Consider the following 20,735-nt stretch of genomic DNA (forward strand, 5'->3'; position numbering starts at 1 on the left):
GTACTGAATCAAGTATGAACACCCCTTTTTTAAATAATGCCTTTTCTTCCTTTTAGGTTTCTGAAAATAGCCAGACAAGGCAAACAAGAAGAAAAAAACCCACATCTTACACTACTTGAAGTAAAAAAGGAGCAAAAGGGAATGAATATGAATCAAACATTTTATTATTTGGCTTTAGGATTGTCAGTAGTAGATGCTGTTGTCCCAGCTAACACAGCCACCTTCTTGGAGAGACAATTAAGCTACACATTTCAAAGATGGGTCAAAGTTTATTCAGCTTTAGATTTGGAAGTCACATGGAACTCCATCTCTGCTTTTCAGAGTAACTTATGACAAGAAGAATATGGGCTTACTCAAACCATATTTTAAAACCTCCTGCAGAGTAAATGGATACTTTACCATAATATGAACCAGCACCAATAACTGTGTGGTGAACCCATGATCTTCAGTGGGATCTACAACACAGCCCAAGCAATCTAAAGTTCTGTTTAAGTCAAAGAAACGCTGGAACTCTTCAAATGTCCCTGACCTTATCCTCAAGCTCTAAGGACTTTAGGAATGCCACTCCTGCACTCCTGCAGCTGCCCTGAGCCCAGGTGGTGATGTGGTTTTTCAGAATAACTGGTCACTGTGGATCCCCTCAGCAGCTGCACCCCTGTGCAGTATGCCAGCTTGCACTGAAAAAAACACCGTCAGTGGTCAACTTCTTGACCAAAACCTCTAAGATGGGGGTATTCAGAGAGGCTTTTTCCCACTCAAAAAATTCAGGTGCCCTCCTGCAGAGTCGTGTCTACAATCAAACACTACTGCTCCATAAGCAAGCAAGGAGTCAACGAGCGCGTACAACATGGGACATGTGGAAACCAAATCACAGACAAACTGACCTGAATCCAGGAAAAGGACAAGCAGGGGGACAGTACACTAACCTGCAGTAATGCAGTGTTTGGGAAATTGCCACAATATAGATGCAGATGAATGCTGCATGACTTCAGAAATCTGTTCTCTCTGTCATATCCCACCCATAACCAGGGGCGTTGAGGCTCAGTGGGAGGGAACAAGACAACAGGCTTTCTTATGGCATCTTCTTGTGGCCTCTCCACTGCATGCCACTAAAAGAAAGTTTGCCCGTTTGTGCCTGAAGGCTTGACTTTCTGCCATATCCCTTTCCTATTTTCCGACATTTTCTTTTCAGATTCATTGAACCATACCTTCTTTATTGCCTTTCTAATGTTTCATTAGACAGGTATAAAGATCTCTGGCTGTATTCTCCTGTTCAGAAGCTGCTCAGGATTGTTAAGCAATAGTTCAGGCAATACCCGAACTTCACAAAGCTTAGTGATGAAAATCAGAGCTTTCCTAAGCACAGCAATGACACCTGGTGGCAAAACACAGGGATCATGTTCTTCTAGAGCTTCTGTGCAGCTTCTTTTGTCATGTCCTATTCCTCAACTCCATCATGGCCAGGGAACAAATCTATCTAAACTGAAACAAGGCAGATTCAAATTACACTTCAAAAAAAACTTTCTCTGGGCACAGAGAGCAAAAATTGCTTGGAGATGGTGTGGCACCATCACCCCGGAGGTCTGAGAGGCCTGGTTAGACAAGAATGTCAGAGCTGATCTTCCTTGAGGAGAGCACAGTGAAGCAGAGAACTTCCCTGCATGTTTTTCTACACTTTTGTTAACTTTGTGCAGCTGAAGCTGGTTCAAAGAAGGATGTTTCTTTAAGAGATGCCTGAGAGCACTCCATGTAAATATTTATTCCTGTTATCAGAAACGAATTCCTTGTCTTTTCCTACTATAAAACAGTACAGTGATTTGTCTCTGTTTACTGTGTATGCATTAGTTGGCCATGCCTAAAATATGCAAGTGTGTCCATCTTGAAAATACTGAGAACAATACGGCCAGGTCTGGAGATTGCAAATGAGGAATAAACTTGATCTGATGCTGGGCTGATTTTCATGTGCTACAACCAATTCAACTGTTCTCATCAGTAACTTTACACTGAACTTATTGCAAGAATGAGGCTTTAGGGCTTCTTGAGCCATCGCTTCTCCACAGAGGACTTCTGCACAGCTGCAGCCTGCTGACTGAAAGCAAATCACCACTGTAGTATGGTCGTGTCTAATGCTGCTGATTCCACCAGTGAACAGTTGAGCACCTACAGCATTTAGGAAAGGGTTAGAAACTTCTTCAGTGTGAGTCCAGGTCTGCCAAGAACAGCCTTTTCTAGACAGCTGAAAAACTGTAGGATGTGGAAGGTTGAGGATGGCAGTGGTAGTCAGAGGGCCGTGCCCATCGAAATCCCACTCTACTCATCTACTGCTCCATCTCACCAGGGAACACATCCCACAGACAGCATCCAGTTTGTGAAAAGAGGCATGAACTTCAGCCTCATAGGACCTGATTAGGTTAGCACAGACAGAGAACAGGGAAACAGCATCAACACCAACTACGGGCTGAGGCACCAGTGAGCAACATACCAGACCAGTTAGGATGCCATGTCCTCACGCTCTTCAGCCAACCGGTGTGAAAGCTGTACTTATTCAGGCACTGCAGCTACCTGGCTAGTCCCTGGAGAAAAAAGGGATGGGGCAGGCTCATGGGGCTGAAGTGAAGCCTCACTTCCAAGGTGTTCACTTCACTACTTTGCAGAAGCACTTCAGTTAGTTAGAAATAAGCTGAATCAGAACATCCAGGCAAGACTAAGATTATGACTTCTTTTTTTAAAGCAAAATATTTGACAGACAATACATTACAAACAGGATCATGTGACTAAACAGGAATACTGAATCTGAGTAAGTGACTTGTAAGGAAGAGTTCCTGTATCCTAGGATTGTTCTGAGGCTGTGTGATAAATTTGGCTAAGAAGATGAAGAAATAATTAAAAGTCACGGTGTCGCCTCAATTCAACATGCACAATGTGCCAACCAAGGCACCTGATTTGCACCTGTGCTGACACCCATCCCACTCAAGCTCAAGTGTAAGCACTGCCTTAACCCCACACTCATATTTCATCTATTGACCCCACCTAACTAAACACAATATACAAACTGGGCAGTTCAGTTGATTGCAACTGTGTGTTGAGAAGTTCAGGAAAATTACAATGTTTGTTTGTTTGGAGTGTTCATGCACACTTTGCAACAGGCACTAGTGGTGCAGGTTTTGGAGTCACAGGAACACTTGTCATTAATTGCTTTTAAGAAAATTTAGAGTAGAAATGGAGAAGAATGCATACATTAAAATAGTAACTACTAATGCTCTTGGCTATTACACCCAAATTTGTATGTATAAAAAAGTAATATTAAAAAATTAAATTAAACAGCTCCCTTGGGAAAAATAAATGCTACATTTGCCATTCATTTCTTTTTTTTCTGAAAGCTAATAATATTGAGGTTTCAGGGTAAAAAACTGCACTTAACTTTACCCTTCGTGTACACAAACAGCTTTAGGCAAACTGTGGAACAACTGAGCACTGAGACAATTCAGTATTACAAAGACAGCAGATGGTCTTTGGAGTGTAACCACTTCACGTCCCAGATTTATCCCATGAATTGTGTGTTGCATCTTTCCCATCATCTCCTTCTAAAGCCTAGTCACTGTCCGAGTCATTGTCTTCATCTTCTTTTCCAGACAGAGCATGTTTGGATGAATCATTGGCTTCTCCCAGAGGAACAGCCCCTTTCCTCTGTGGCAGGACACTGAAAAAGGCCTCCTTCCAGTCTCTCTTCTCCAGGTAGGCAAGGATGATCTCAAACACTGCAACATCAAGAAAACCCATCAGCTCTCTGACAGGGAGATAAATGAACTGCTGATAGGAACACACCCCCAAATCCATCCCATCCAGAGGCTCAGGTGCATTCTGTTGTGGCATCTTCCCAGTGGAGCTGATGAAGTGCAGCCAGGGACAGACAAGGCAATTCTGCTACTGCTGCAGCCTAAAGCCAAGTGCGATCTGAGTCTCCAGTTGTGTGACAGGACCCACAGCACTGCTTTTCTGCAGTAGCTCCAGTTTTCAAGCCATTTCTCTCAGAGACAGAGAAATGCTCCCCCCACCAATACTTTAGGTCTCACCAGTGCCTTGTATACAATGCTTCCCCATATTTGACAGGAATACTGCTGTGGATACACTTTAAGAAAGATTTTGACCCCTCCCTAACACACAGACAGCCCAAAGTCTTCCTAAAAACTCCTGTAATTAGCTTTTTTCTTTCTATATAAAGCAACAGTTAAAGATCAAGTTTTAGAAACATGTAAAATCTTACAAATATATGGGGGTTGATAATTTTTAAGTCCAGTGACATACTATAGTCTCCTCCATGTTTAAGTACTCTTTATTATCGTGGAAAAATACACCTCACCAATCAACGGCACTTTAAGAAAACAAAGGTATCATTGAGCAATGTGTTACATGAAAAAAAAACAACTTGGAAAAAAGCAAGGTAAGATAAAATAAAATAATGTGCAGTGGGGCACAAAAAAGCCTTTGACACCATGTCAAAAATTTCCATAAAGATCGGTGCAACTTCAAAAGCGGCGGCGGGAAAAGCGGAACCGGGGCGATGTAGAACTTGCCGCAAGGGGAGGCACAGCTAGCAGTGGCTTCCCTGGCGTCCTGCACTTTGGAATTCTCCGGGGCTAAGGATGAACTGCTGCTGGGGCCGCTGGCTGACGGTCGGGCAGAAGCCTGCACTTGGAATTCGCCGGCAGCACGATCATTGACATAATGAATAAAAGCTGATAAGACGACTCGCTCTCTTTGCTTTCAGTTTCGCTGCTCGCTAATGCAGCATAGGCTAAAGCTGTAACTTGCCTCTCAGTCCTTAGAAATTGCTCTGTTTCAGTCAGTAGCTGCCACAATGTAGAATTGTGAGCTGCTTCGTCATATCTTTTTGTGATTTCTTCCCCTAACTGTTCCTTTATAGCACCCCGTATGGATACTTCAAAGGTAGCTTGAGCTGTGGGGATTAGTAACCCTTTAAGGGCTTTTTCGTCATAATTAGAATCTCAGAGAGAATTAAATAAAGGAGCTTCTGCACTGCCTCGTCTCTTGAAAGAGCAGACCCCATTCTCCTTTCTTCAGCCGACTCACCTGATCAGGGCAAGATTTCTCTTTGTACTGCATGCAGCTATTTTCTCGTAGCTCCGGGAGACACGCCACCTCTAGCGGCTGCTTCTCCCACTTCTTTCTGTTCGCCTTTACATCCCTCAGAACTCGACAAAGTCCCTGTGTTTCGGGCACCAGATATCGATGAGGAGGTACAGAGACATAGCAACACGATCAATGTGATCAAAGCAATGTCCCATTTATTATTTAAATCAGTTAACTTTTATACAGTTTAGTTTGCTCAGGGTACATGCTCACAACAAGGTGATTGGATAGCTCAGTCTGTGCACGCCTCTCATGTCTCCAGTTCATTGGACCTGATGTTCTGTCCACACCACCTGAAATCATTCTTGGCTTGGCAAAGCCTTTCCTAATTAATCCGCCTTTAGGGGCTTTCTGAAATCTGCAGGTGTTTCATTATCTCCAGTTTCTCAAGGCTTTCTTACTAAAAACATTTTTGTTCTCAAACCTTATAATTAGACACACAGCTAACAAGTATAAACATTACATATTTTCACACAGTCTGTAAGTATAAACAATACACCATTTGTCACTTCTAAAATCATGGCAAGCAAGGCCTACAGAGTGCAGGTAAAATTGTTCAGAGAAATCTCTGTATCGGTGACAGACGAGTCAAATGAGGTAAGGAATGCGAGAGTTGGATCCACCCTGACGTATTTTACACTGAAGAGATATAAGAAAACTTGGTCAAAGTCTATTAAAAAAAATTAGGAGAGACTAGTACAAAGTAAAGTGATAAGAAAACCTGATGTTTAAATGAAGGGTGCTGGAGTGACAGGTTTGGTGTGGGGATCACTTCAAGTAGCCGAACACACTGGGGTCCTGTGAGCGAGACCAGAGAGCGGCAGCAGCAGCAGCAGGAGGAGCGGTGATTTAGCTGCTGGACTTTTGGTTGAGGTTGAAGCATTCACCCAGCTGAGATGGGGACAGAGGTGTGCCAGAGCTGGGGACAGAGCTGTCTGAGGTGGGTGAAGGTGGGAGGCAGTGGCAGTGGAGGGGCAAAGGCAGCTGCTCACTGCTGAGACCAGGGGTGTGGTGGAAGGGCCTGCGGGATGAGGAGGAGCTCCTCGTGCCCCGTGGGACCTCTGTTGATTGAATGCACTGCGTGGGACGAGTTTGACTGAAACCCTTTATTGGTAAAAGCATTTTGTCAGAAGAGGGATGCTTCTGGGTCTTGCACAGGAGGACCAGCAGCAACACCAGCATAGGCGAGTTCCTTATTGTCATCTCCTTGTGCCCCACCAGGTGAGGGGCTGGTTGAGAAGGGGCTGGGCCAGGAGAGCATCTGCTGGGCTGGTGCCTCCTCTCAGCTTTCCATGGCTGTGTCCCTCAGAAGAGCAGGACGCTGCGAATACTGAAAAGTGGAAGGGAAGGGAGGGTTTACTGGTGCTGCAGTCCAGGAGCAGGCAGCGGGGTCGGCAGGTGTGCCTGGGGACTGGCTGCCTTCTTTCCCTCCAGTCTCTTCCTCACTCAGCTGCATGAGACGTGCAGCAGTGGGGGAGCCTTCAAATCTCTGCTGAAGGGAACCCCTCAGATGATAAGGCCACAGGATCTCGGTTGAGCTGAACCATGAGCTGCAGGGTTCCCTGTGCTGAACGTGGGCTCTTCCCTCTGCGTTATGGCAGATTGTCCCCACACCTGGCTCTGGGCCCTGCTTCCTCAAAAGACTCAGGTGCTTTTTGAGAAGACAGTGTTGTGTGCTCTGCCTGCCAGAGCATTTGGGCTGTTTGACTTTTAGGAGGAGGTGCTGTTTGCTGTGCCTCGCTCCTGCTAGTCAGGGTCTCACCTTTTTCCTGCCCGCAACAACTCAAATCCCTCGTTCACTTTAGCGAAGGGCAGCGTGTGCGTGATCAGCAAGTCTGAATTGAATTTCTTCTCCAAATAACTGGAAACTAATTTGGGGATACAATCTCTCATCTTCCAGCCTAGAAAGAAGAGCAAGCAGCTGCAGTGAATGATGGGAGAAATGCAGTTTTGGGAAGGTAGTGTTACTGTGAGGGTCAGGACTGAGGGACCAGTACTGGTGCCACTCTCTTGTGTGGTAATTTCCCCTCTTTGGAATGGGTGGATTAGCAGAGACAGTTGTATGTGTTATACTGTATGAACTATACACGTTTATTAGCATTTTTGTTAGCATTTTTAATGCTACTCTTTAATGCAGTGCTCCTCTTTAGTTCAGTTCTTCTTGAAAATCCTCTTTTAGTAGGATTTGTAAGCTGCCATGAAAGGAAAAGCTGAAATTTCTAAAATGTTTTCTTAACTTTCATACCTCCAAGCATTGACCCCTTCCATGTACGCCCAGTCAGCAGAAGCATAGGATCAAGGGAAATCGCTGAAGCAGAATCCGGTACCCCAATCATCACACAGATGCCAGTGTTCATATTGCAGGAGGCCAGGGCAGCAATCTGATGGGACAGAGAGGTGAGTTAGAGAAAGCACTGGCAGGTTGGTCAGGAAGCTGTTCTTTCTGAGCTGTCATCTGGCCCTCCCTGCTCATCTGAAAACACATCCTCCCTTATGCAGGAGACACCGAGAGTTCGAGGCCTCTTTTAGGACGTGTACACGGCTTTCCCTCACAAAGGTGTGCCCAGCAGTGCAGGCCGCAGGCAAGGAACTTCCCACCTGCATGAATTTTTCCCTGATGGCAGCCTGTGAATGATCTGAGAGGGAAGACAAGTGCCAAAATGCCACCTACCATGGTTTCTTTGAGGCCAATGGCCTCAAAGGAGTAGTCCACACCCTGTCCTGTCATCTCAGTGAGCACCTCCTGGATGGGCTTCTGGCAGTCTCGAGGGTTGATGCAGTCGGTGGCTCCCAGCTGCTTGGCCTTGGCAAACTTGTCCTTGTTGATATCCACGGCAATGATGCGGGAAGCTCCAGCTGCCTTGCAGCCCATGACAACAGAGAGGCCAACTCCTCCGAGGCCGAAGATGGCACAGGTGGAGCCTGGCTTTACCTGCACAGCACAGGTAAAGACCCTGTGAGTCTCCAGCGTGAGGAGGAGGAGGAGAGGGGTTGGTGAGAGTGTGAGGGCAGCCTTGGGTGCTCGACACGCCTGAACACCAACCTTGGCAGTGTTGATGGCAGCCCCATAGCCTGTGGAAAACCCACAGCCGAGCAAGCAGACTTTGTCCAGAGGTGCTGCAGGATCTATCTTGGCAACGGCGTACTCTGGGACCACGGTGTATTCTGCAAAGGTGCTGACCCACACGAAGTGGTGGATCTGCTTCCCTTTGCAAGTGAACCGGGTGGTTTTGTCAGGCATCAGGTTTTGTGGTTCAGAGAGACTGTGGAGAGGAGAAATCATTTGTATTTCATTGACTAAAGCACTGATGGGGGGGTGTCAGACTTGTTGTCAGACAGCCAACCCCATGTAGGTGTAGGGGAAGGTGAAGCAAACTCACTGGGATTTCAGGCAGTTATTGGATTCGGGATTCAGGCAGAAGCTGCATTCCCCACACTGAGGGACGCAAAGGGGAATGACTTTGTCTCCTGCAACAAAGTGGATCCCTTTTTGGTACCTCTTGCTAAGCAGGCCCTGGGGGTGCTGGAGCACCTCTGCTGAGCTTTCCAATTGCAGCAACCCACCACAAACCCTTCCATTCCTCTGTCAGGATGAACTGCTCCAAGCCCCATTCATGTACATGAGGAACAGACCAGGAAGGTGTATGTGACAGTCCAGTGCAATGAGGGTGCACTCAGATTTTGAGCCACTGACTCAGGAACGGGGAGAAGTTTCTGAGCTGTTGGCAGCCTCATCCACTTTGAGGGCTGACTTGTGCACATGGGTTTGGGTGTGCATTGATTACCTGGTTTCACAGAGGTCACTCCTTCTCCAACACTTTCCACAATCCCAGCTCCTTCATGGCCTAGGATAACTGGGAATTCCACATTGGGAAAGCAACCTTTCAAAACGTGTTCGTCTGTGTGACAGATGCCTGTGGCCACAATCTGTTTGGAGGGGAAAGAGCAGATGATGAACTTTAGAAATAGCCCAGCCTTTGTTTAACTGAATTTGTGGAATGATTTTCCACAGGGCTTCTCTGGACAGTTAAGGCCTATGGGCAGACCCCAGGCCTTATTACATGGGTTATATTCTTGTGGCTACAATTTGGTTATATCCAAATTATAGCCACAAGAAGTGCAGTTCCTGCAAGGGAGAAAAAAATTATTGAAATGTCTTTTTACCTTGATCCGGACTTCACCTGCCTTTGGAGGGGCAACCTCCACCTCCTCGACAGAGAGTTCTTTGCCCACGGCCCAGGCAACAGCAGCTCTGCATCTGATAACCTGGAAGCAACCGAGAGGATTACGCTGCATGGGAATGTTCACCTTTGGCAAATGGCTGGGGATGGTTGTCCTACAATCACCAAACCTACAGCTGCCCAACACTTGTCTCTGCACACTGCAATGCACTCATGGAGCTACACAACTGTCCTGTGCTGTTTCCTGGGGGACTTGCTGGGTGAGTGGGATGTGGTGGGAGAGCAGCAACACGTGAGTGCTCAGCTGTCCATGAAACCAAGGGATGTTCAGTAAACACTGGCATAGTGTGAAGAGTGAAATGCAAAGACAAAGTGACCAGTCCAGAGAGAGTAAGGGTTGTGTTTTCCCTGGAAACTGAAAAGAATCCACCTGCCTTGTGTCTGCAGGACAGGGCTCTGTGGATGACAGCAGGGCAGCAGGGTTGAGCTGCTGTGGCACAAGAGAGGCTGTGGGCCCTTCCAACAGCACTGAGGGCTGATATCTGCCTGGCCTTGGACTGGTCTGAGCTAAGGAGAAGCTGAGGATAGCTCTGGCCCCTCTCATGTTTGCCATGTAAAGACCAAGTAAGAAGATCCCTGAAGGGAAAAGACTCTGGTGTACGAGACAGATGTGACAGCAACACAAGCGCTTCTGCAGCTTCAGGCAAGAAGAACAGTACTTTGAGTTTCAGTGGGCTGAAGGTAACTAAGAGTGATTAGGAAATGGTCCATGTCTGGCTGGCAATTGGATAATTGCTTGCCTTACCAAAGCAATGCTTTGTGTGTGACATCACACAAATCCTGCACCGATCAACCCAAAACTGCTCTGACATCAGCAAATGGAGTTTGAAGCTTGAAAAAAGTATCGTCGTGGACAAGGCTGAATGCAGGAGATGAGTGGCTGCAAGATGGAAGAGCTCTATTTCCTGCCAAAGCAGGAGCAGAGAGTGGGATTGAGCAGGAGGGTGTTTTTCAGAGCAGTACAATTCAGTATCTCATTCCTGAGCTGGTGGGCGGGACAGAGTAGAAAGGCACTACCTAATGCAGGTACTGACAGGTGCAGTTGTAGGAAAGCAGAAGCTCATGGAATTTGCTCATATTTCTGTCACATCAAGTTCTCGGCAGCATGCATAATAGTCTCCAGGATAACTGGATATCTTGGTCATACTCATTGGTCCTTCTCTAACTTCCTTGGAGGTTTTTTTTTTGCCATATTGCTGATTATTTGTGTATATTTGTGTCTTCTTGGAGATGGCACACTAAATGATGCCATGTATCAGGTGGTGATAAAGTCTGTGTTGCCTAGAACTGCCTGTGTTGAGAACTGACAAAATTGCTAAAAATGGAATTCGGAGCCTAATACAGGTTTATAAATGTTTTAGTAGAGCCCAAATTGAGCCATGAGGTGATGGCTGAAAGGACACCTATGCTAAATGGTACAGCAGTAGGCAGAGGTAATCTTGAACAGCACTTTCAGCACAATATTATCCATGCTTAGGTACCTTCCTTCTCAGAAGGGACATTTAGCTCAGATGGGGTTACTACCCAAGACAGCTATTTTTTTTTCCCCCCTGTCTATTAGGTTAAAGTTTGTCCATTAGTTCTTCAGGTTTTGTCCAGGTACTGACAGCTCTTAGGGTTCCTCTGACCATCTGCCACTGAGAGAAAAATGCACTGAGAAGAGAGAGGAGCATTGTTCTCTCCCAGGCTCTCAAACAGAAGGTTTCCTCCCTGCAGTCTCAATCCTAGTGTATTCAAAAGCAGCGCGGCCTCTCTGTCCCTACATCTATTCCTGTCCTTCCTTGGTGGTCTCAGCCCATCCCAGATCTTTAAACAACCCCAGGCCCTGGAATATGATTTTCTATGACAACCTTATGAGTGAGACAGTACCCTCAGTCACTCTATTAAGTCTACTGACTGCAAGTGTTTGCGTGGCATTATCTTGAGAGGGAAATGGAGGGGAATTGAGTCCATGATGAAGGAAGTTTAGCACATGCATGAGTATCCTGCATCACTGGGCCAACTTAACTCCAGTGTGCTGCAAAATTCACAGGGGAAAACAAACAAAAATTTTTCGTATCAAAGCTTTTGAAGTAGAAGTAGAAATAATGTCTAGTTCTCCATGAACTGTAAACTGGTAACAAAGGAAATAATTATTGGGAAGTACTAAACATATAAAATAAAGTAGCACACTATCAGCTAGACACAAAGTGGGATGGGCACAATGCTTTGAAAAAAACTGCCTCGAGAGACATTTACACTAAATGTAACATTTCATGTGTCAAATGCGTGATTAATAAAATATTCACAAGTGAGACCAAAGATCACATTTTAGAGGGCTACATTTTCCAGGAAACTTATTTAAAAAAACCCAAAAAATGGTGATTTATGTATTTATATTGTATCACACATAGCACAATGATGATTTTATGACTTGCACATGCAAAGAACATGTAGTGTTTCCTAGAACAAAGGTAGCCAACACCTGTGGATTGCTGAGAACAAACAAATCTCTCCTATAAGACATTGGTTAACTGTGTATTGTTCTGGTGGTTGTGTCCCTGAGAACGTTTACGGATTACGACAGAATCCCACAGATGCACCACCAGCACACTATCACCCACTTCATCTGTCAAGACAAGCACTGGCTGGAGTCAGTTTTTTTTCTGTGTGTTCTACCAGCCCTGCAAGTTACTGTGGTGGGGGAGGGTAGGCACAGAAACACACCCTTTTACAGGGCATGAGGATTATGCTGCTTGGTTACATAAAATGCATGGTAGCTCCCACATCATTCCAAGATAAACATGGTGAAATCAAGGCAGTTAAGTTACATTACAACACTTCACTTACTATGCTTAGCCCAAGGCTGGGTAGAGAACTGAACTTGGTGAATCTATCTACAAGTGAGCTACAATTAATTTTGCAGTTGCAGTAATTCACAGTTAAAGAGAGCTTTTTTTTTTTTGCCTTTCTCTTGTTTTAGTTGGTTTTAGAACAGAGAAAACAGCCGGCAATAACAGCAAATGATCCTGGTACTTTCTTAAGGCACATTACAGCACGGTACATGCTTTCAGTTGTTTTCTATTTCTAGGTCCCTTGTCCATCAATCTCTCTTGCAGGTTCCTGGGTGTATGTGAGCACCTCAGCAGTAGTGCAAGAAGCAACGGGTACTAGTATTAACCTACATCTCTCTTGTCACTTATTTTCTAGCAAAAATGTACCTACTCATTTTAGTCCCAGCTCAGTACTGCATTGCATATGAAACTTACTTTTGGTCTTCATTAACTTAAGTTTGAGACTTGTTATATACATATTCAAATTTAATGACTGTCCTAATGTCAGCACAATTACACCCCAAAATTTAACACATATTAGCTAGGTCCTTGTTTTAGAAAACAAGCTGATATGAATCATAAATAAGATAAAAATAGTTTAAACCACTGGAGGATCTCCAAATGGAAACTGATAGAGCAGATAAATACATTGATCTGAACACTTCCTACATTCTATCCTATTTTAAACTATCCAATCAAAGATTAAAAATAGGTTGCTAACCCAGAGAGGAAGTTATTCTTGTTCTGGTGCTGTTAGCTCATGTTGCCTCAAATAAACTATTGCCTTGAAGAGCTAACAACCATCTTCTAGGAGAGTACAGTGGCCTGCAAATAAAGACAGTTCTCCTGTACCAGCTTCATCCTAAACTCTCATCTGGTACTGTACCACCAGGACTCACGGTGTCCCTGGAAAGAATTTGCATTTAAAAATGCATTACTCAGCTGCAGCAAAGAATCTATTCTAATACAAACTTTTGCTTACTTTTCCTGCTGTGCTCATGTTGACTGGTGTGTCTGTTTCAAATCTTGCCACCAAGACTTCACTCAGCCTCAAAGCAGTTGGGTTGCTGGCACCACAAGTCCTCTCCAACACACTGGAAGCTGGTCTTACAAAGTGCTCCTGAAAGTGGAGCTCCGAGCTTTTAGCCAAGCCTCCCAGCTCAGAGTCCCACCCCTTAATCAGAAAAAGTGCTAGAATGAAAATAAACCACTTATCTGATGAAACCTCACTCTCTACATTGCTTCTGTCTTCCTGATTCCTTTGTCCCACTCTTCCCTACCCTTTCTTGCATCCCTCTTATGGTTTCTCTCAGCATCACAGGAAGAAAGCAAAAGCCCTGGCTGAAAGCTTTTCCCCTCTTTCCACCTCTCTGGGAGCTGCTCTCCAAACCCACTACTCTCAGTGGCACTGTACGTGCAAAGAGAAAAGGGGGGAGTGGCTCTTGAATTCACAGTGACAGGGACACAGTGAGAACATGAAGGCTTTGCTGATGAACTTTGGTGACACTCATAAGAGTCCAGCTGACATATTAAAACATGTGACTGTGCAAGCTTCTATCTAGCTGCAGCTGTACCAGCTCCTAAATTCTTAGTTTTCCAGTCCGGCTACTGATTAATCTGTTGGAATGGTTTTCACTTCATAGTGTCCAAGGGCAATGTGCCAATCATGCTGAATGGAAAATAAAAATCGGTAAGTCAGCAAGAACAGGTGGGACAGAAAGCATGTATCTGACCAGACACAACACCCTGCTTGATTTGTGAGTGCCTGACCCATTGGTTCCATCAACACCCACAAGCACAGGCCCCATCACTGCTCATATGCCCACACAGATTATGTGACCAATACATCTGTTCTTGAACAGGCAGCAGTCACAAGTATCGAGGCCATGTTGCTGAGAACACAGCTGCGCTGGGCAGGGCACGTCTCAAGGATGAAGGACCACCGCCTCCCTAAGATCTTGCTTTATGGTGAACTTGCCACCGGCTGCCCCATGAGAGGAGCCCCAAAGAGGAGATACAAGGACTCCCTGAAACAACATCTCAGCCTTGGCCACATTGATCACCATAACTGGTCTACTCTGGCCTCCAGTCGGGAGGTCTGGAGACACACCATCTATAACGCTGCTGATGCCTTTGAGAACGCACACAGGATCACTCTTGAGGGGAAAAGGCAACGCAGAAAGAATTGTGCCTTCCAGAATATACCACCTAAGGACTCTTTCTGCTGAGCCTTTTGCAACCGGTCATGCCTCTCTCGTATTGGCCTTTTTAGCCACCAACGCGCTTGCAACAAACGTGGGTAGAGCCCTTCCCAAATCTTTGTTTGCGAAGCCCAGCCATGGTGATGATTTCTTCTTAGGCAATTAAAATCCCTTCTTTCTGGTGAGCACTGACAGGACCTGAGGGAATGGCATGAAGCTGTGTCAGGGGAGGTTTAGGTTGGATATTAGGAAAAGGTTTTTCACCCAGGGGGTGGTTGGGCACTGGAACAGGGTCCCTAGGGAAGTGGTCACAGCACCAAGCCTGAGAGAGTTCAAGAAGCATTTGGAGAACACTCTCAGGCACATGGTGTGACTCTGGGGCTCTCCTGTGCAGGGCCAGGAATTGGACTTTGATGCAGGGCCATTCCAACTCAAAATATCCTATGCTTCTCTGGATATATGATACAAAATTCCTTTATCAGCTTTTTATCTCACTTTATCCAACTGAACATGAGGGACTAATATTCTCCCTCCAGCGATTTACTAACCTCAGCAGAATCCAGTGAAATGTTGTGCCAGAGGCAGAAGAGAAAGAACATTTTGGAGGTGTTCATGGCTGGTGAGCTGGCACACAAAAGTTAGAAGCAGTGGACAAAGACCTGTTTATGCAACTCCAGGCCATCTCTACTTGGGGACTGTAACCTGGGCAAATGACACGAAGCATTGGCCATGCTCAGCAGATTGTAGCCAGAGCTGCAGTTTCTGACTACAAGGTGCTTGTAGTGGAAGGTGGTTCTTGTTTACTGACACTCACTCCTACCAGGGCTGAGCAGCCTCGCACTGCTTGCTTTCTTGAGGCAATGCATGATGTTGACTCTAGGTAAGAGAGCGAGGGGTTTCAGAAACAGCCTTCTTTTAACATAAAATTAATTCTTCTGCACCAAACCTGACTCAATTTAACAAGAGAATACTTGAACCACAGCTCAAGTGACTTAACTCTTTAGAGAAAAGAAGCTTTAAGGGCAGTTATGCATCATAGATTTTAGTGGCAACTCTGCACTCTGCCCTACAGATTATAAAATGCATATTAGCTTTAGCTAAAACTTAAGCAGTTTTAAAACTAGGTTACTTTCTCCTTATCGACATTGCTAATTTTTAAGCTTACCAAGGTACATGCATGTTTCTTTTCAGACAGTGATTCTGTTGAAATTGAAAATTCAGCATTTTTTCCTACTGTGTGATAGCAATTTTCACGTTACTCTTTATGAGTCTCTTGTTCAGAGCTTGGTAACACAAAGGATTCAGCTCTGGGATCCACATGGCAGTAGTAGGTAGGAAAAAAACCAACAACATCTCTGAAGTCTCACTCTACACAGTACAGAAGCTGTGACTGCTCCAACCCTTCTGTATTCTTCCACCTGTGCATTTAAGGTTGTCCAAAAGATTAGGTACACAAAACACTGCAGGTGCTCATTTGTATTGAGGAGCAGAGATAAAACTGAGCAGCAGGTAGGATTCAGAGCTTGCAGGCAAGGCAGGTTAAGCTCTTCAAAAAGCTTAGGGGTCATATCTGAGATTATACAAATATGCATGTCAAGGCAATGGAGCTGAATTAAACACATATGGGATGATGACATCCAGTTTTGTGAGAATGTAAACAAAGACATCCAGATATGGACACCTTTCCAGAACACACAGAAAATAAGTCATACGCTCATGGGACCATGTCTTATTCATTTTAATAAGCTGAAGAACGAAAGCCAAAGGTGGAAGCCGCAAATTAGCTAAACAGTGGTTCTGAAAGTGTGAGTTTAGAGCAAGTATTATTTTGAAGAAAAAAATAATATCTAAGGAGAGTACTGAATCAAGTATGAACACCCCTTTTTTAAATAATGCCTTTTCTTCCTTTTAGGTTTCTGAAAATAGCCAGACAAGGCAAACAAGAAGAAAAAAACCCACATCTTACACTACTTGAAGTAAAAAAGGAGCAAAAGGGAACGAATATGAATCAAACATTTTATTATTTGGCTTTAGGATTGTCAGTAGTAGATGCTGTTGTCCCAGCTAACACAGCCACCTTCTTGGAGAGAGACAATTAAGCTACACATTTCAAAGATGGGCCAAAGTTTATTCAGCTTTAGATTTGGAAGTCACATGGAACTCCATCTCTGCTTTTCAGAGTAACTTATGACAAGAAGAATATGGGCTTACTCAAACCTTATTTTAAAACCTCCTGCAGAGTAAATGGATACTTTACCATAATATGAACCAGCACCAATAACTGTGTGGTGAACCCATGATCTTCAGTGGGATCTACAACACAGCCCAAGCAATCTAAAGTTCTGTTTAAGTCAAAGAAATGCTGGAAGTCTTTAAATATCCCTGACCTTATCCTCAAGCTCTAAGGACTTTAGGAATGCCTCTCCTGCACTCCTGCAGCTGCCCTGAGCCCAGGTGGTGATATGGTTTTTCAGAATAACTGGTCACTGTGGATCCCCTCAGCAGCTGCACCCCTTGTGCAGTATGCCAGCTTGCACTGCAAAAAAACACCATCAGTGGTCAACTTCTTGACCAAAACCTCTAAGATGGGGGCATTCAGAGAGGCTTTTTCCCACTCAAAAAATTCAGGTGCCCTCCTGCAGAGTCGTGTCTACAATCAAACACTTCTGCTCCATAAGCAAGCAAGGAGTCAACGAGCACGTACAACATGGGACATGTGGAAACCAAATCACAGACAAACTGACCTGAATCCAGGAAAAGGACAAGCAGGGGGACAGTACACTAACCTGCAGTAATGCAGTGTTTGGGAAATTGCCACAATATAGATGCAGATGAATGCTGCATGACTTCAGAAATCTGTTCTCTCTGTCATATCCCACCCATAACCAGGGGCGTTGAGGCTCAGTGGGAGGGAACAAGACAACAGGCTTTCTTATGGCATCTTCTTGTGGCCTCTCCACTGCATGCCACTGAAAGAAAGTTTGCCCGTTTGTGCCTGAAGGTTTGACTTTCTGCCATATCCCTTTCCTATTTTCCGACATTTTCTTTTCAGATTCATTGAACCATACCTTCTTTATTGCCTTTCTAATGTTTCATTAGACAGGTATAAAGATCTCTGGCTGTATTCTCCTGTTCAGAAGCTGCTCAGGATTGTTAAGCAATAGTTCAGGCAATACCTGAACTTCACAAAGCTTAGTGATGAAAATCAGAGCTTTCCTAAGCACAGCAATGACACCTGGTGGCAAAACACAGGGATCATGTTCTTCTAGAGCTTCCGTGCAGCTTCTTTTGTCATGTCCTATTCCTCAACTCCATCATGGCCAGGGAACAAATCTACCTAAACTGAAACAAGGCAGATTCAAATTACACGTCAAAAAAAACTTTCTCTGGGCACAGAGAGCAAAAATTGCTTGGAGATGGTGTGGCACCATCACCTCGGAGGTCTGAGAGGCCTGGTTAGACAAGCATGTCAGAGCTGATCTTCCTTGAGGAGAGCACAGTGAAGCAGAAAACTTCCCTGCATGTTTTTCTACACTTTTGTTAACTTTGTGCAGCTGAAGCTGGTTCAAAGAAGGATGTTTCTTTAAGAGATGCCTGAGAGCACTCCATGTAAATATTTATTCCTGTTATCAGAAACTAATTCCTTGTCTTTTCCTACTATAAAACAGTACAGAGATTTGTCTCTGTTTACTGTGTATGCATTAGTTGGCCATGCCTAAAATATGCAAGTGTGTCCATCTTGAAAATACTGAGAACAATACGGCCAGGTCTGGAGATTGCAAATGAGGAATAAACTTGATCTGATGCTGGGCTGATTTTCATGTGCTACAACCAATTCAACTGTTCTCATCAGTAACTTTACACTGAACTTATTGCAAGAATGAGGCTTTAGGGCTTCTTGAGCCATCGCTTCTCCACAGAGGACTTCTGCACAGCTGCAGCCTGCTGACTGAAAGCAAATCACCACTGTAGTATGGTCGTGTCTAATGCTGCTGATTCCACCAGTGAACAGTTGAGCACCTACAGCATTTAGGAAAGGGTTAGAAACTTCTTCAGTGTGAGTCCAGGTCTGCCAAGAACAGCCTTTTCTAGACAGCTGAAAAACTGTAGGATGTGGAAGGTTGAGGATGGCAGTGGTAGTCAGAGGGCCGTGCCCATCGAAATCCTACTCTACTCATCTACTGCTCCATCTCACCAGGGAACACATCCCATGGACAGCATCCAGTTTGTGAAAAGAGGCATGAACTTCAGCCTCATAGGACCTGATTAGGTTAGCACAGACAGAGAACAGGTAAACAGCATCAACACCAACTACGGGCTGAGGCACCAGTGAGCAACATACCAGACCAGTTAGGATGCCATGTCCTCACGCTCTTCAGCCAACCAGTGTGAAAGCTGTACTTATTCAGGCACTGCAGCTACCTGGCTAGTCCCTGGAGAAAAAAGGGATGGGGCAGGCTCATGGGGCTGAAGTGAAGCCTCAATTCCAAGGGGTCCGCTTCACTACTTTGCAGAAGCACTTAAGTTAGTTAGAAATAAGCTGAATCAGAACATCCAGGCAAGACTAAGATTATGACTTCTTTTTTTAAAGCAAAATATTTGACAGACAATACATTACAAACAGGATCATGTGACTAAACAGGAATACTGAATCTGAGTAAGTGACTTGTAAGGAAGAGTTCCTGTATCCTAGGATTGTTCTGAGGCTGTGTGATAAATTTGGCTAAGGAGATGAAGAAATAATTAAAAGTCACGGTGTCGCCTCAATTCAACATGCACAATGTGCCAACCAAGGCACATGATTTGCACCTGTGCTGACACCCATCCCACTCAAGCTCAAGTGTAAGCACTGCCTTAACCCCACACTCATATTTCATCTATTGACCCCACCTAACTAAACACAATATACAAACTGGGCAGTTCAGTTGATTGCAACTGTGTGTTGAGAAGTTCAGGAAAATTACAATGTTTGTTTGTTTGTTCGGAATGTTCATGCACACTTTGCAACAGGCACTAGTGGTGCAGGTTTTGGAGTCACAGGAACACTTGTCATTAATTGCTTTTAAGAAAATTTAGAGTAGAAATGGAGAAGAATGCATACATTAAAATAGTAACTACTAATGCTCTTGGCTATTACACCCAAATTTGTATGTATAAAAAAGTAATATTAAAAAATTAAATTAAACAGCTCCCTTGGGAAAAATAAATGCTACATTTGCCATTCATTTCTTTTTTTTTCTTAAAGCTAATAATATTGAAGTTTCAGGGTAAAAAACTGCATTTAACTTTACCCTTCGTGTACACAAACAGCTTTAGGCAAACTGTGGAACAACCGAGCACTGAGACAATTCAGTATTACAAAGACAGCAGATGGTCTTTGGAGTGTAACCACTTCACGTCCCAGATTTATCCCATGAATTGTGTGTCGCATCTTTCCCATCATCTCCTTCTAAAGCCTAGTCACTGTCCGAGTCATTGTCTTCATCTTCTTTTCCAGACAGAGCATGTTTGGATGAATCACTGGCTTCTCCCAGAGGAACAGCCCCTTTCCTCTGTGGCAGGACACTGAAAAAGGCCTCCTTCCAGTCTCTCTTCTCCAGGTAGGCAAGGATGATCTCAAACACTGCAACATCAAGAAAACCCATCAGCTCTCTGACAGGGAGATAAATGAACTGCTGATAGGAACACACCCCCAAATCCATCTTTTACAGAGGCTCAGGTGCATCCTGTTGTGGCATCTTCCCAGTGGAGCTGATGAAGTGCAGCCAGGGACAGACAAGGCAATTCTGCTACTGCTGCAGCCTAAAGCCAAGTGCGATCTGAGTCTCCAGTTGTGTGACAGGACCCACAGCACTGCTTTTCTGCAGTAGCTCCAGTTTTCAAGCCATTTCTCTCAGAGACAGAGAAATGCTCCCCTCCTAATACTTCAGGTCTCACCAGTGCCTTGTATACAATGCTTCCCCATATTTGACAGGAATACTGCTGGGGATACACTTTAAGAAAGATTTTGACCCCTCCCTAACACACAGACAGCCCAAAGTCTTCCTAAAAACTCCTGTAATTAGCTTTTTTCTTTCTATATAAAGCAACAGTTAAAGATCAAGTTTTAGAAACATGTAAAATCTTACAAATATATGGAGTTTGATAATTTTTAAGTCCAGTGACATACTATAGTCTCCTCCATGTTTAAGTACTCTTTATTATCATGGAAAAATACACCTCACCAATCAACGGCACTTTAAGAAAACAAAGGTATCATTGAGCAATGTGTTACATGAAAAAAAAAACAACTTGGAAAAAAGCAAGGTAAGATAAAATAAAATAATGTG

General features: G+C 44.5%; 1 protein-coding gene and 2 long non-coding RNA genes across 5 annotated transcripts in view; 1 reads left to right on the forward strand and 2 right to left on the reverse strand.

Annotated features, from left to right (window-relative positions):
* LOC135412953 (uncharacterized) overlaps positions 1–1,369 on the forward strand; it is a 60,070-nt gene extending 58,701 nt beyond the window's left edge. For all 3 annotated transcript variants that reach the window (XR_010430044.1, XR_010430045.1, XR_010430043.1), the window contains one exon: positions 57–1,369. This is a non-coding gene — a long non-coding RNA (uncharacterized LOC135412953). The remainder of the gene's footprint in view (positions 1–56) is intronic.
* On the reverse strand, positions 143–5,804 carry LOC135412955 (uncharacterized). The gene is made up of 2 exons (XR_010430048.1): positions 5,092–5,804; positions 143–2,573 (listed from the first exon to the last, which is right to left on the reverse strand). It is a non-coding gene; the product is annotated as an uncharacterized LOC135412955 (long non-coding RNA).
* Positions 5,805–6,291: 487 nt separating this feature from the next.
* Positions 6,292–13,759, reverse strand: LOC135412945 (alcohol dehydrogenase 1-like). The gene is made up of 9 exons (XM_064651965.1): positions 13,188–13,759; positions 9,316–9,417; positions 8,937–9,078; positions 8,532–8,619; positions 8,195–8,414; positions 7,823–8,083; positions 7,397–7,532; positions 6,914–7,052; positions 6,292–6,481 (listed from the first exon to the last, which is right to left on the reverse strand). The coding sequence occupies exons 1-9, from the start codon at positions 13,203–13,205 to the stop codon at positions 6,457–6,459; spliced, it is 1,131 nt and encodes a 376-aa protein (XP_064508035.1). The 5' UTR covers positions 13,206–13,759; the 3' UTR covers positions 6,292–6,456.
* Positions 13,760–20,735: the final 6,976 nt, after the last annotated feature.

This window comes from Pseudopipra pipra, chromosome 4 (genome assembly GCF_036250125.1).
Source record: "Pseudopipra pipra isolate bDixPip1 chromosome 4, bDixPip1.hap1, whole genome shotgun sequence".
Lineage (NCBI taxonomy): Eukaryota > Metazoa > Chordata > Aves > Passeriformes > Pipridae > Pseudopipra > Pseudopipra pipra.

What these genes read in the sequence shown, in the direction of transcription:
- LOC135412945 (XM_064651965.1), bottom strand. An exon ending in CAGGTGAAGTCCGGATCAAG is followed by an intron (nt 9,079 to 9,315) that starts GTAAAAAGACAT and finishes CCCTCCAAACAG; the next exon opens with ATTGTGGCCACAGGCATCTG. An exon ending in TTGGCCTCAAAGAAACCATG is followed by an intron (nt 7,533 to 7,822) that starts GTAGGTGGCATT and finishes CTGTCCCATCAG; the next exon opens with ATTGCTGCCCTGGCCTCCTG.